This window comes from Myxocyprinus asiaticus, chromosome 38 (assembly GCF_019703515.2).
Source record: "Myxocyprinus asiaticus isolate MX2 ecotype Aquarium Trade chromosome 38, UBuf_Myxa_2, whole genome shotgun sequence".
Taxonomy (NCBI): Eukaryota; Metazoa; Chordata; class Actinopteri; order Cypriniformes; family Catostomidae; genus Myxocyprinus; species Myxocyprinus asiaticus.
The window spans coordinates 22109947-22124386 of NC_059381.1; the positions used below are offsets into that span (position 1 = coordinate 22109947).

General features: G+C 38.8%; 1 protein-coding gene across 13 annotated transcripts in view; it reads right to left on the reverse strand.

The window, feature by feature from the left end:
• The window catches only part of LOC127429065 (serine/threonine-protein kinase MARK2-like), a 58018-nt gene that overhangs the window by 17254 nt on the left and 26324 nt on the right, over positions 1-14440 (reverse strand). For 7 of the 13 annotated variants that reach the window (XM_051677836.1, XM_051677837.1, XM_051677832.1 and 4 more), the window contains exons 2-14: positions 10827-10982; positions 7374-7427; positions 6576-6624; positions 5858-5923; positions 5201-5271; positions 4655-4711; positions 4317-4553; positions 4122-4241; positions 3690-3828; positions 3165-3277; positions 2750-2870; positions 2509-2636; positions 2321-2409 (exon numbers count right to left, since the gene is read on the reverse strand). In XM_051677836.1, coding sequence (XP_051533796.1) covers positions 2321-2409; positions 2509-2636; positions 2750-2870; positions 3165-3277; positions 3690-3828; positions 4122-4241; positions 4317-4553; positions 4655-4711; positions 5201-5271; positions 5858-5923; positions 6576-6624; positions 7374-7427; positions 10827-10982 — 1400 coding nt within the window. The remainder of the gene's footprint in view (positions 1-2320; positions 2410-2508; positions 2637-2749; positions 2871-3164; positions 3278-3689; positions 3829-4121; positions 4242-4316; positions 4554-4654; positions 4712-5200; positions 5272-5857; positions 5924-6575; positions 6625-7373; positions 7428-10826; positions 10983-14440) is intronic. The other 6 variants (XM_051677840.1, XM_051677834.1, XM_051677841.1 and 3 more) reach the window with 3 other exon arrangements.

Consider the following 14440-nt stretch of genomic DNA (forward strand, 5'->3'; position numbering starts at 1 on the left):
AGCAAGTAACCATGTTTAATTTTTAGTTGGTCATGACATGAGCGGAAAGACTGGACAAAACTTTGGAAAGACAGGGTTGGTTATATTCTATAACAAGTCTCATGCTAACGTGTAATGACTATGTTATGTTTAAAGAGTGAAACAGCCCTATATTTTTTTAAAATCTATTTGTGGTGATGAATGCTTGCCTGCTAGGCTTCCATCATAAGCGTGTAGCTGAAAATGCTTTTCCCATTTATTTGTATAAACTGAGGGACCAGTCAAGTGTTGTCTGTGGTTATCGACAGCATACCACATATACACATTGTTGTATTGAATAAATAAGATCTCAAACCTAAGCTGTCAAGCTCTTGAATAGAGGCTTTAGCATTTCACTGCAGCTGTGCATTAATTTGCACACGATTCATTACTCTTTTCTTTAATCCATGCACTAAATCTGAAATCCCAAAGGTGTTGCAAATCTAGCTGAAAAGATTTCAGCTTCGCACTGCATGCCTGAATGTGTGCAATTGTCAATGTGAGAATGTATGTGTGTGCATATAACAGGATTATGTTTCCAATGCTGGCAGGGCAGCAGACTGACAGAATGAGTCGAGCAGAGAAGCTTTCCAAACAGTCTAAATATAAACATACATGCATACACTACTTCTAATCGTGTTATTGTTAACAAAAACTCTAATGAAAACTACATTTTTTTTTTCATTAACTGGTAAAAAGCTAACAAACTAAAAACAAAACTAATTATAATAAAAGGTTCACAAATTAATTGTAGATACAGGATATATTTATAAAATGTGAAACCTTTACAGCCTGCCTTTATTTAACATCAAAATGCCACTAGGCGAGCTTGAGAAATTTAATGTCGATCCTAAATTGAAAGGACAAATTGAAATTAAAATAGAAACAAAAGCTAAATTATCAAAGGGTTAGATCACCCAAAACTGAAAATCCTCTCATGATTTACTTATATTTAAGCCATCCTAGATGAGTTTGACTTTCCTTCTTCAGCAAAACTGAAGTGAAGATTTTTATAAGCACATTTCAGCTCAGTTTGTCCATACAATGCAAGTGAATGGGTGCCATCAGTCTGCTGGCTGTTTGATGGCCCAAAAGGCATATTTAGGCAATATAAAAGTAATCGACGTGACTCCAGTTGATCAACTAATGTCTTCTGAAGCAAATTGATTGGTTTGTGTAAAATATACATAGATAATTAAAACTTTATATTGTTTATTAACACTGGAGTGTTCACACGAGAAGTCAGAAGCACATGCTTTCTATACAACAGAGGAACGAATGTCACGGTATAGTTAGGTCATTTCAAACAGCAATCCAGCGCTGGCTGGAAGCAACGATTTAAAGTTAAAAACGTTTTAATTATCAATTTGATTCTTACACCAACCATTCGGTTTGCTTCAGAAGACATTAATTGATTGGGAGTCGTGTGGATTATTTTTATGCTGCCTAAATATGACTTTTGGACCGTCAAAGAGCCAGCAGAAGACAGATGGCACCTGTATACTTCCACTGTATGGACAAATAGATCTGAAATGTGCTTATACAAATCTTCACTTAGGTTCTGCTGAAAAAGGAAAGTCATCACATCTGGGATGGCTTAAACGTAAGTAAATCATGAGAGGATTTTCATTTTTGGGTGAACTAACCCTTTAAGGCTCTTCAATTAAATCCACAAGCCCTTACTTGGTGCGAAAGAAGACCTTTGTGATTCTGTGTTTATTGGAGTAAAGAAACATTTTTACAATCATCTCCACAAAAATAGAGTAAGCGGGCCTCTCCTACTCCATTACAGCGTGTTATTTATAATATTTTTTGGTTTTTCTCCCCTTTTCTCCCCAATTTGAAATGCCCAATTCCCAATGTGCTCTAAGTCCTCGTGGTGGCGTAGTGACTCGCCTCAATCCGGGTGGCAGAGGACGAATCTCAGTTGCCTCAGTCGTCTGAGACCGTCAATCCGTGCATCTTATCACGTGGCTTGTTGAGGGCGTTACCGTTTTATGCTGCATAAATATTACTTTTGGACCATCAAATAGCCAGCAGTCTGATGGCACCCATTTACTTGCATTGTATGAACAAACAGAGCTGAAATGTGCTTATAAAAATCTTCACTTAGGTTCTGCTGAAGAAGGAAAGTCATACACATCTGTGATGGCTTAAAGGTAAGTAAATCATGAGAGAATTTTCATGAATGAACTAACCCTTTAATTACCAAGCATTTCATTCAGGTCCAGTTTGTAGACCATGAGTTTGATGCCATCTGATTCATCATAAAGTCTGTTTATAAATTGAAATGTGGCAGTACCTGTCCTTGCCATTCTGTACTCCCAGAGTGGCTCTCTCAATGATTGGAGAGTTCCTGCTGCGGCTGGTGCCTGAGGAGAGGATGCTGTTCTATATGACACACAGAGATAAAGCACAGAGAGATTAGTAATTTGAGATCAGAAGCATGCTGTTTATCAGTCTTCAGTTCCACAGGGGTTCTGTACTCACGGTGGAAGGAGTTGGAGTCTTCTTATTGTCTCCGGAGATCAGTGGGCTGGGAGGGACTTTAGTGGAGCTGCCTGAACCAACAATGTGCTTACTGTCGCCCTGAGGACGCTTGGAGGAACTGGAGGAACCTGCGGTGCAGAGGGACAACATGAGAGCTAACTGAAAAGTTTAAAGTTTGTGTTTAAAAGTCAAACAAACCTAAGGGAAATGGTGGCTGATGAGAAGCAGATTAATGGCTTACTTTGGTCTGTTGATCTGCGGGACTTCAGATTGGAGGAACTGCGTTGTCCCTTGTGAGAAGGTGATTGGGCGTTGTTTGTGAGGTCAGTGCCTAGGCGGGGCTTTATTGAGAGTTCATCCAGCTAAGAGAAATGAATAAAAAAAAAAAAAAAAAAAGCACCATCAACTTTTCTTTCATACCAGTACACTTCTGCAGAACTCTGGTTTACTCTCGAAACTCTGTATTGTGGTTCTACAAATATTCCCGGCCAGTGTGATGATTTGCTTATCCTTTTTTCCTCGCTTTGGGTAAGTGTCTGCTAAATGTTTGACTGTAATGTAAATGTAACAAGCATCAGTATATGGATCCAAACGTAAGTTAGCACACTATACTTCACAAACACACATATATTTAAATTGTCTTTCGAGTAACATACCTCCGAGTTCCTATAGTCCAGTAATAAGTAAGTTGCCATGACATCGTTGTATTTTTGGTTGATAAGGGAGTCCTGTATCTCATCTAGAGAATATCCCATACGTAGCATTATATCTGAAGAGATAGATGAAAGAGTTTTAGTAGTATTGCTTGTTATGTTCCTCACTTTGGATAAAAGCATCTGCTAAATGACTAAATATAAATGTAGTAGAAAAAAAAAAGCTTGATGACATAAAGAAACATAAGTATTTTGCAACATTCTCAAACCTTAATAACTAAAATAGTATTATAACAAACAAAAATATTACTAATACACAATCCACACACAGTAGAGAGACAAGAAAACAGAAAAAAGCATTTGAAAGCAGGAAAAACATCAATCGTTGCTGTAACTCACAAATAAAGACGCTCAGCAAGGAATTCAGATCCAGTCCCTTCACCAAGATTTATCACCCAAATATAACCCATTTCTGTCTCAAATTCCACCCACCAACACCACCACAGCCCCGGGCCACATCTGCCCCACCTCTCTTCCAACCCCCCGCACTGCTGGGGTGCTGACCTGTCCTTTTAGGGTCCTTGTAGTCAGGTTGGGGTTCGATGAAGGGCTTCAGCTCATCATCCTCATGGCCCACGTTCATCCACCTGTCCTTCATTATCTGCTGCTGGGAGTAAGCAGAAGAAAAGAGCAGGAGAATGTTAGAGTAGCTAAACTGTTGACTGCCGGTCTATAGTAGCATGATGCAAAAGGGTCTTTGCTTTTATAAAGGGGGTGTGAAGTGACTGAAATGTGGAGCAGAAATTATTACCCTAAATGTCAACCCAAATTGTGGCTGGTCACTTTAAACAAATGATACAACCCTTTCTTGTCTAGGTGGGCAGTTTTGGCCAGAACCAGCTGCAGTGTGGACCATGCTTAATGCCGATTCGAAATTCAAGTGCGTATGTGTGTACAAACCTCAAGGCTCCCTCTCTTGGTTGGGTTGAGTATGAGGAATTTCTTCAGTAAGTTTTCACAGTCTGTGGACATGTAGAAGGGAATTCTGTACTTGCCCCTCAAAACCCGTTCTCGCAGCTCCTGATAAAACACAAACAACCATTTAGCATATAATTAAAAGTTGTTGTAGATCTGCCCTGAATCTTCTCCGCTCACCTTTAGGTTCTGTCCATCAAATGGCAAAGAACCGCTGACCAGTGTGTACAGTATAACCCCCAGGCTCCAGACGTCCACCTCCGGCCCGTCATACTTTTTGCCCTGAAAGAGCTCGGGGGCAGCATAGGGAGGGCTGCCACAAAATGTATCTAGTTTGTTGCCCAATGTGAACTCATTACTAAAGCCAAAATCAGCAATTTTTATGTTCATGTCTGCATCCAGGAGCAGGTTCTCCGCCTGTACACAACAGAGCGTTTTAAGCAATTTTGTAATTAGGGACAAAAGTAACTGGCTTCAATATTAAAGACTACATAGTGTGAGGATATGTAACTGTTGACCTTGAGGTCTCTGTGGACGATGCGCTTTTGATGACAGTACTGCACTGCTGACACAATCTGCACAGACAAACAAAACAAGTCAGTACCTCTGTCTTCAACATTAGATTGAGTGAATAGCTTTGTTTTAGGCAAACGTGAGCCAGTGTTAGGCCCTATTTAAACCTGGCATTTGCATCTGGTCTTATGTGATCCAACCATAAGTGTTAACACCTGATATTAACAAATCTCAAATGTGTCTCTACTGAATACTTGTGATTGGAATATCGTTATGGGAAGGGTCTCGATTTAGTGAATTACTATGACAGTCTGTCACAGCATGTTGATTTCATGGATATCAAAGGTGTTCTGAAGTGTTCTGCAGGTAAATATATGCTCCTCAAACTTTTTGGACTGTTTCATTTAAAAACATGCCTAGAAAAGGTAAAAACCATATCTTGCTGCAATGACTGCACGTTATGCGAGTAGACAGTCCTTCATTGTTGCAATATCACACATCACACCCCAAAGAGTGTACAGGTGAATAAAACCAAATATGCAGCATCTCACCTGTCTAAATTTGGCTCGGGCCTCTTTCTCTTTCATTCTACCATGGGCTACGAGGTAATCAAACACCTCACCTGTAAAGCAAGAGGAACAACAGTCATGCTCATAAGAGAGACAGATAGGGTGCTTACACACAAAAGAAAGCTCTGACGGAGCATTTGACAGATAGGGACGCATCTCTTTTGATAATGTAGAAAGAGCCAGGTCAAGCAGGAGAATAGCAAACTGGAATTCCGGACGCTGCACCAGCCTATCCGAAATTCTCATTGGTCAACGATGCCTACGGTATAGGGCGTAGCAGCAACAGTGTCAATCCTGGTCACCTAATGGAAAGTCACTTTCACAAACCCTTTTTCCTCTATGCTTGCAATGTACCACCCCCACTGAAATCAATGAATGCTCAGGGTTTCTCACGTAGCATAAACACCTGGTGAGAAGCCGTCCTTAAATTTACTAAGTGGGAAGGTGGGACAGAGAGCCATTTATTTAAAGGGCAGGGAGGCCAGAACTGTCGTCTTAGAGCTGTGTCCAGGCCATAGTGAACTTCAGAGAAATTTACAGAAGAGTAGAACATTCACAATGCATCAGTTTTGAAGGAGATTTTATGAGATGTAATGAAGTAGACGAAATGAGGTAAAAGTGGGTCAGGAGAGCTCTAACCTCCACTGGCATATTCCATCACCAAGTAGAGGGTCTTCTCTGTCTCAATCACTTCAAATAACTTCACTACAAGAGCGGGGGAAAAGGAAAAAAGGAGTGTAAGGAAGGTTCAACTTAAAGAGACAGTACAATTTGAAAATGTTGTCATTTATTGTGTTCCAAACCCATTTGCCTTTCTTGCTTGGAATACAAAATGAGATGTTATGCAGAATGTAAATCACAGTCACCATTCACTTTCATCTAACGCAAAAAAAAAAAAAAAAAAAAAAAATCCAATGAAAGTGTATGGTGACTGAGACTAACATTCGTTTTGTGTTTCAGTGAAGAAAGTCATATGGGTTTTGAACAGCAATAGGGTGAGCAAACAGTAAAAAATAAAAAAATAAAACAACTTCATTTTTGGGTGAACTACCCCTTTAAACACATTTTGCATTATTCAAAAACAATATAAGCTGGGCGGTAATGTTACATACAGCATGCTTGATGAGTACCCAGAATAATTTTTATTTGGGTTATTCACAGGAGGTTTTACTGCCATCAAATCAAGCTGCACAGAAAAACACTGACATTTGGACAAGGCTTAATGAACCCAAAACATGAAAAAAAAAAAAAAAAAAAAAAGAAAAAAAAAAAAGCGCCTCTGGGCACAGCCAAAACCGGAAAAGTAGAGATTCGAGCTGAGAGACTTAAGGACGATTTGTCTTTCATTTAAGCTCACCAATATTTGGGTGATTCAACAGCTTCATGATCATCACTTCCCGAAATAGCTGGAAACAAGAGACAAATGATGTCAATAGTGCAGCAAACAGATGATGTGTTTGTCCGTCACAGTGCGTAAATATCTTGTGTTTGTGCAAGTAGATCAGGTTTAAAACCTCCACCCAACTCTTTACTTCAGGAAGTATTTGGGTCTTATTTTCTATAATTAGTTGCCTGCTCTGACATGGACCCTGTGGAGTAAAAGCTTTGCAACTTGAAAGCCATGAGGCAACAGGAAGAGATGCAACATAATAAGGGTGGGAGGGTTAAAAAGAAAACAAATGACCAGTAAAACCCTAAAAGTTTACTCTCAGAATTTAAGATGAGCTCAGGGCAAACATGCTACCAAGTGACAAAAATGCCTCTTAAATTCAAAATGTGGGGGTAAAATAACTTCGCATTGAATTCTTCTGTTTTATATTTGTAACATTTGATATAGTTCTTTGCCAGACCCTTTCTATTTTAGTTCTATTTTATTCTAGACATAGCTATTCATATTATTACATTACTATACGAGTTATGATTCTGATTTCATTTTATGAAGAGGTAATAGATTCTTGATTCTTTTTAGAATTTATGTTAATGAATTGACTAAATGGAAGTATTTTACATAAAAAAAATTTTTATAATTAGAAAAATGTACCAACATAAAAGTAAAAATGTCTCTCAAAACCCAATACAGGGGGCAAATATTACCCCTTGATGGAAAAGTTAATTTCTGACCTAATCAATGCTGAGGGGAAATGGCCAGACTCACCTTTTGAAGACTGGAGGAGTTGAGCTGAGTCTTGTCTATGATTTTCACTGCCACCTGACCGAGAGGGTGTAGAGTTTGGTTAGGGCAAAGACTTAGAAAAGGCCTGAGGTCATGTGATCATAAAGATCACAAACTCACATTATCAGGAACCAATTCACCATGCAGCATTGAGATTACAGCACTGTGCTCCTGCAGTGTGTTTTTCACCTCTTCCCCATTGCTCTATCGTTCTAAAGCCCCTCTCTGCGGCCGGGAGTCATGTTGTACATTATCGGGGTGTCAGAGTCACGCAGTCTCATATTAGCAGGCAGGGGGTATCCAAAACAAGCCCCTCAGAATGTTAAGTGTACTGTAGCAGGAACTGAGTGTCCAATGCAGAAATCAGAGATGTCCACAGCAACATTTATATAGTATATATCAATAAGTCTGTCAATGAGAACTGGACTGTATAAGGTCACATGATCAGCTCATTAAGCAGGAAGTGCACACTAGGGCTATGACGATATGAGGGCTATGACGATCATGATTCTTTGTCACAATATTGCATTGATTGGGGGTGTAATGATTCACTCATTTTCTCGATGCATCGATTAGTGATCCTGCCAATTCATATGCATGGATCATGAAATAAATGTTTTAATTGAGAATTGTTTGTTTTGGTCAATAATCTATTTAAACTGTTAAAAATCGAACGAATCGTGATTCAGAAAATTTGTATATAATATTTTAGAATATCTAAATATTAAATGAGTTGCACATCCGATTTAAATGAGACATGCTTTTTTTCCCCATTCTCGGCTAGCACATTCTGGAGCGCGCGCCCTCACAGATGTGTGCTGCACTCTTCTATCGCCCTTCACTGGATTGCGCCCACTCTCCATTCCATCTGAAACTCACTGAAACTTTTCCTGAGCAGCTTTCAGAGTCTTTCTCCGGATGGCCACTATCTCCCGAGCAAATGACAGACTGCAATAGTGCTCGTCTCGAGTACAACATCCATTTGATTCAGCTGCCAACTCGTTGTGTGGCCACTACATTGGGTGATGCATTCTCAAATTTTCCAGTCGGATGGTTATTTCCTTTTAAAGCCGCACATTACCCTCAAAGTTTAAAGCTCTTGTTTTGTCGCAGCAGTTGATTGATAGGTGTGAAGGTGAATGACAGGTGCGTTTGAACGCATTCGATCAGATAAGCGTTTACACTACGAGCCTGATGTGGTAACGTGTTTTCGACCACCTCCGTATGTGGATAACATGTTATGTACATTTCAATCACCAGTGAGGTACATATTTTCAAAGCATGGTTAAGTACGCAAATTGGCATGCCGTCTAGGCCTGTCACAATTATTAAATAATTGTCTTATCGTGATTATTTCAGAAAAATTAGATTATTTTGCACTTAAAATTTCAATCACAATTTACTACCCAAATAAGTTAATTTTAAGTGAATATGGAAATGCCAGGAATGGCGTGCTTTTGTCTAATTTACCAGCATTATGCAAACTCTCCAGATGAACTTGTCTCTCTGATCCGCACAACGGACCACACTCAGATCAGCTCCTTAAGAGCACGTTAAGTTTAACCACTTCTGAAGCGCTCTGATATGCGTGCCGTCTGTGAAGGTTCATGGCAAAATCCCACGAGGATTTTGATTGTAAACGCAAAGTGCACAGGTTTCACTTAAATTCAAGTTTGCGTAATGGCAAATATTCTTGGTCACTGAGTGTTATACACACAGTGTTAATAACATGCAATATCGGGGCCTGGGTAGCTCAGCAAGTAAAGACGCTGACTACCACAACTGGAGTCACAAGTTCGAATCTAGGGCGTGCTGAGTGACTCCAGTCAGGCTTCCTAAGCAACCAATTGGCCCGGTTGCTAGGGTGGGTAGAGTCACGTTGGGTTAACCTCCTTGTGGTAGCTATAATGTAATTCTCCCTCTCAGTGGGGCACGTGATGAGTTGTGCATGGACGCCATGGAAAATAGCGTGAGCCTCCACACGTGCTAGGTCTCAACAAGCCACGTGATAAGATGCATGGATTGCCGGTCTCAGATGTGGAGGCAACTGAGATTCGAGTCACTACGCCACCACGAGGACTTAGAGCGCATTGGGAATTGGGCATTCCAAATTGGGGAGAAAATCCAAACAAATAAATAACGCGCAGTAACAGAACAGGAGAGGCCTGCTTACTCTATTTTTGTGGAGATGATTGTAAATATGTTTCTTTACTCCAAGAAACACAGAATCACAAAGGTCTTCTTTCGCACCAACTAAGAGCTTGTGGATTTAATTGAAGAGCATTAAAGGGTTAGTTCACCCAAAAATGTAAATCCTCTCATGATTTGCTTACCTTTAAGCCATCCCAGATGTTATGACTTTCCTTTTTCAGCAGAACCGAAGTGAAGATTTTAAGCACATGTCAGATCTTTTTGTCCATACAATGGAAGTATAAAGGTGCCATCAGTCTGCTGGCTATCTGACGGTCCAAAAGTCATATTTAGGCAGCATAAAAGTAATCCACACGTCTCCAGTCAATCAATTAATGTCTTCTGAAACAAATCGATAGGATGGTGTAAGAAACAAATCGATAACTAAAACGTATTTAACTTTAAATTGCTGCTTCCGGTTGCTGTTTGAAATGACCGAACTCTCGTTCCTCTGTTGCATCCAAAGTGCGTGCTTCTGACTTCTCGCATGAATGTGCCATTGCGCATACGTCTCCAATGCATTGGCTTCTGGCAGGAAGTGATTTTTTAAAGTTTTAATTATCTATGTATTTTTTAAACAAACCTATCGATTTGCTTCAGAAGGCACTAATTGATCGACTAGAGTCATGTGGATTACTTCTTTGCTGCCTAAATATGCCTTATGGCCCGTCAAATAGCCAGCAGACTGATGGCACCTATGTACTTCCACTGTATGGGCAAAAACAGCTGAAATGTGCTTAAAATCTTCACTTCGGTTCTGCTGAAGAATTAAAGTCACACATCTGGGATGGCTTAAATGTAAGTATGAGAGGATTTTCATTTTTGGGTGAACTAACCCTTTAAAAAATGACTTAGGACAAATATTTTACTATTGTATAATATAATAATAAGCTATTCAGGTTGGCTGGGTTCCAAAAAAAATTGAAATGTAAAATGGTCCAAGTAAATTTCTGAGATAATTCGTTTTTAAAGCCTTAAAGAAAATAACATCCCTTATTTGATTATATGATTCCAAGTTAAATATGAATAAATGACTTCTTAAGGTGTATGAAGGACACATAAACCTTAAGTATGACAATTTGTATGACAATTAATCGTCATAATCGGTAAAATAGACAATTCCATCATCATAAAAATCATGTTCCACTTAAGCAACATACAGTTTGCCTTTTGTCGCATCACGTTGTCTGACAATTTTGTCACAGGCTTTTTGGGGGAGGGGGGGTTGACACACAGACTCCTCACCTCTTTTCCAGTGAGGACGTGCTTGGCCAGTTTGACCTTAGCGAAGTTGCCTTTGCCAATGGTTTTCAGGAGCCTGTAGCAGCCGATGTGTGGCTGCTCGTCCGCCGTGGAGTGGGGCATGTTAGAGCGCACCGTGGGCTTAGACTCAGAGTGAGACTGCAAAGAGAAAGCAAAAAAACAAAAAACAAAATTTGTTTAGGCTGAGGTATTTACCTAAACTTATCCAGAACCCCATTCTTCACCTGGGAATGGTTATGAAGGTTGAACCTAAATGCACAGATGGAAGGTTTGCAGAGTACTGCTTTAATAATATCCTTGTCAGAGCTCAAGTGATTCTGATTGGATTGGACTGTCGCCATCTGATTCTCACACCAAGCAGACATGCAGTGAGACAGAAAGAGATGAACAGATGTAGAAAAAAGGAAGAGACAGTGAAAAAGAGCAGTGATGATCTGAAAAGAGAAAAGATGCAGGGGTTAGGAAGGGAAGATGTGTAATGCTGCAGATTCGGTCACAGGACACACTGCAGGCAGGTAAAAAGTGGAAACTGATGGAGATCAGGTCACAGTAAGAGAACGAAGCATGTTTGAAAATGGGGATTTCTCTTGACTGGTCTGAGATATATTCAGCTCTCTCTGTGTTGACTGAAGAACAGTGCATCAATTGTTGCCTGTCCTTCTCTGTGAGCTCACAGTCTGAGCACAGCCTGTTAGTCAATGAGGTGATCACATCAACAAGAACAGACTGTCTATTGTCTGGAGCATCGCAGTTTAATGACAGCGTTAATGCCACCACGTTCACATTTGTCCACGTGATGTGTCTGTCCCTGCAGTCTGGATTGTATCCGTATGTCAGTGTGCTGAGGGTGCCCTTAGTCAACTGATGGCAATCATCTACAGAAACTCAGAATTTCAAGACTCAAAGTGATCGATAGGTCTGTGGTATAGTTGACACATATTCCTACCAACTCTCACACACTTGTTCAAGAAACGAAAAAGAAAATGCAAAGGGAACAAAGTCTCTTTCAACTGGAGTGAAAACCTTCTTTTATAATGCTGGTAACTGGTTAATTACATAATTTCATAAATTTTTCATAAAACCAAAGGGTTTACCACAGTAAGTTTATGGAATTACATCACTTCCTTTTGCACTTAAAAATTTGACCTTTCTTTTGTCAAATAAGATTTTTATTGGAAAAGCAGGATTGCAACAGACTAATTTTCCGTCAACTCAGAATACAAAAACACACTGATAACACTAATAATAAAAAACATTCACAAAAGTGTTACAACTCTTCGCCTGTTCTTTCAAATCAAACAGAAACTGTGTGATGAATTGTAATATATCATAGATTGATGAAAGTCGACTTTTGGAAACCCAACATATCTCAAAACATCTGTTATGTAGGTTCATCATTTTCAAATGTGGGTAAATGTGTGCGGATGTAGATTCTGAGATGAAGAAACCTAAAAAATTACTAATGGGGAGTTCAAAGATTTCTTGTAATTGTGTAGAGGCAAGTATCCCATTCATGTAAAGATCACCAATAGTACTTATACCAAGGTCCTTCCACTGTAGAAAACTCCTATCCAGCCATGAAGGTGGAAATGATGAATTCCCAGCAATAGAAATTAGAAGACAAAGATTTTAGGTAAAATTATCCTTTTACCCAGTTTTCATATTCAAATTGTAATTTGTATAATGGCAATGGCACTGTAGACTATGTTTGTTACTATGTAACAATGTTTTTCTATTGTCTCTGGAGACAAAATCACTGCTCCGAGATCATCTGCCAGCAGGGTGAATCAACAAAGTTGATTAGCCAAATAGAGGCAATTCTTAAATTAGATGGCCAATAGTAGAGGCGAAAATCTGGAAGGGCCAGTCCCCCCTCTTGTTTGGATTTAAAAGATATGCCTTCTTATTCCTATGACTTTTTATAATCCCACAAGAAAAGGAGAATGATAGAATCCAAACGATTAAAGGATTTTGGCATAAAGATTGGTATATTCTATTTTAGATCAGGGTTATTATGCTTTTGAAAATGTAACTTTTTATTTTATTTTGTATTGTATATTGGTTTTCAGTTTTAGTTTCAATGGTGCATATGCATTTTTTAATTCATTTATAATTTTGAAAATGGCCATTTTTAGGGGTGTAACGATCCATCGATCAGGATCAATGCATAGATCAAATCACCAATGACATATGAGCTCATATGTTAAATTGGGCTTCCCTCGATATCATGGTGCATGCAACATTTTAATTCTATATGATAATTTTTTATTTTAAAGCACTATGGAGCAATTAAATCAATTCAAATGGCTAAACATCTGTGATATTCTGAACAGCGCTGACATGGGAAAGATTTAACCCATACTTCCCTGCACCAGCATCAATTACAAGACTTTTCACATCTACACATCAACACCCTTACTAACATTTATCACAGTAAACTGTAACAGAAGTTTTGGATAAAACTGTGGATGATGTAGCCAAGGAAAAACACAGATAGCACATACTCTCCTGTCAGAAAAAAGAAGTGGGTATGCAAGTATTTTGGATTGAAAGACTTGCTTGACTATTGTAGATATGACAAATTGTCTCTGTAGTGTTTACCTCATTCTACAAGGCAATTCTGCATCCGACAAACAACAGATGACAGACTAGAGGTCAGTCATTTCAAATGGAGTGTTGCACAGTGGCTGTGTGGAGTTCCGACCATCTGCAGAGGTGGAAATTCAGATCTGATCTGAGCTTTGGATGCATTGAAATATTTGTGTGACAAGACCATATGTGACCGCCTGACTGAATGTGATGTATCATTCAAAACTATGAGCACGAAGTGTGAAACACTGATGGTTTTTGTCCAAAACTTTATTCTATATGCCTGGTACTTCTACAGATTGGTCAGTTATTAAGTCAAAAATGATAATTCACGTTGCAAATATATATATACATGTATATGTATGTATGTATGTATGTATGTGTGTGTATATATATATATATATATATATATATATATATATATATATATATATATATATATATATATATATACACATACACATACACACACATATACATACACACACACACACACATTGCCTTGCAAAAGTATTCAGACCCCTGACCAATTATCTCATATTACTGAATTACAAATGGTTCAATGAAATTTCATTCCGTTTGATATTTTATTTTAAAACACTGGAACTCAAAATCAATTATTGTTAGGTGACATTGGTTTTATGTTGGGAAATATAAAATAAAAAATAAAATAAAAAGTCTTGCTTGCATAATATTCAACCCGTGCTGTGGAAGCTGCCAGGTTACACCGATGAAAGAAAATGCTCTAACAAGGACACTTATTTTTTACCATTAGCATCCACTTGTGAATCATTAAAGGATGAAGGATCACTGGTCAGGCTGTGAATCTGAAGGAAAATGAAGACCAAAGAGCATTCCACAGAAGTTAGAGATAAAGTAATAAAAATGCATAGATTAGGGAAAGGGTACAAAATAATATCCAAATGTTTCGATATCTCAGTGAGCACAGTTGGCTCAATTGGCTCAATAATCAGGAAGTGGAAGCTGCACCACACCACCCAGGCACT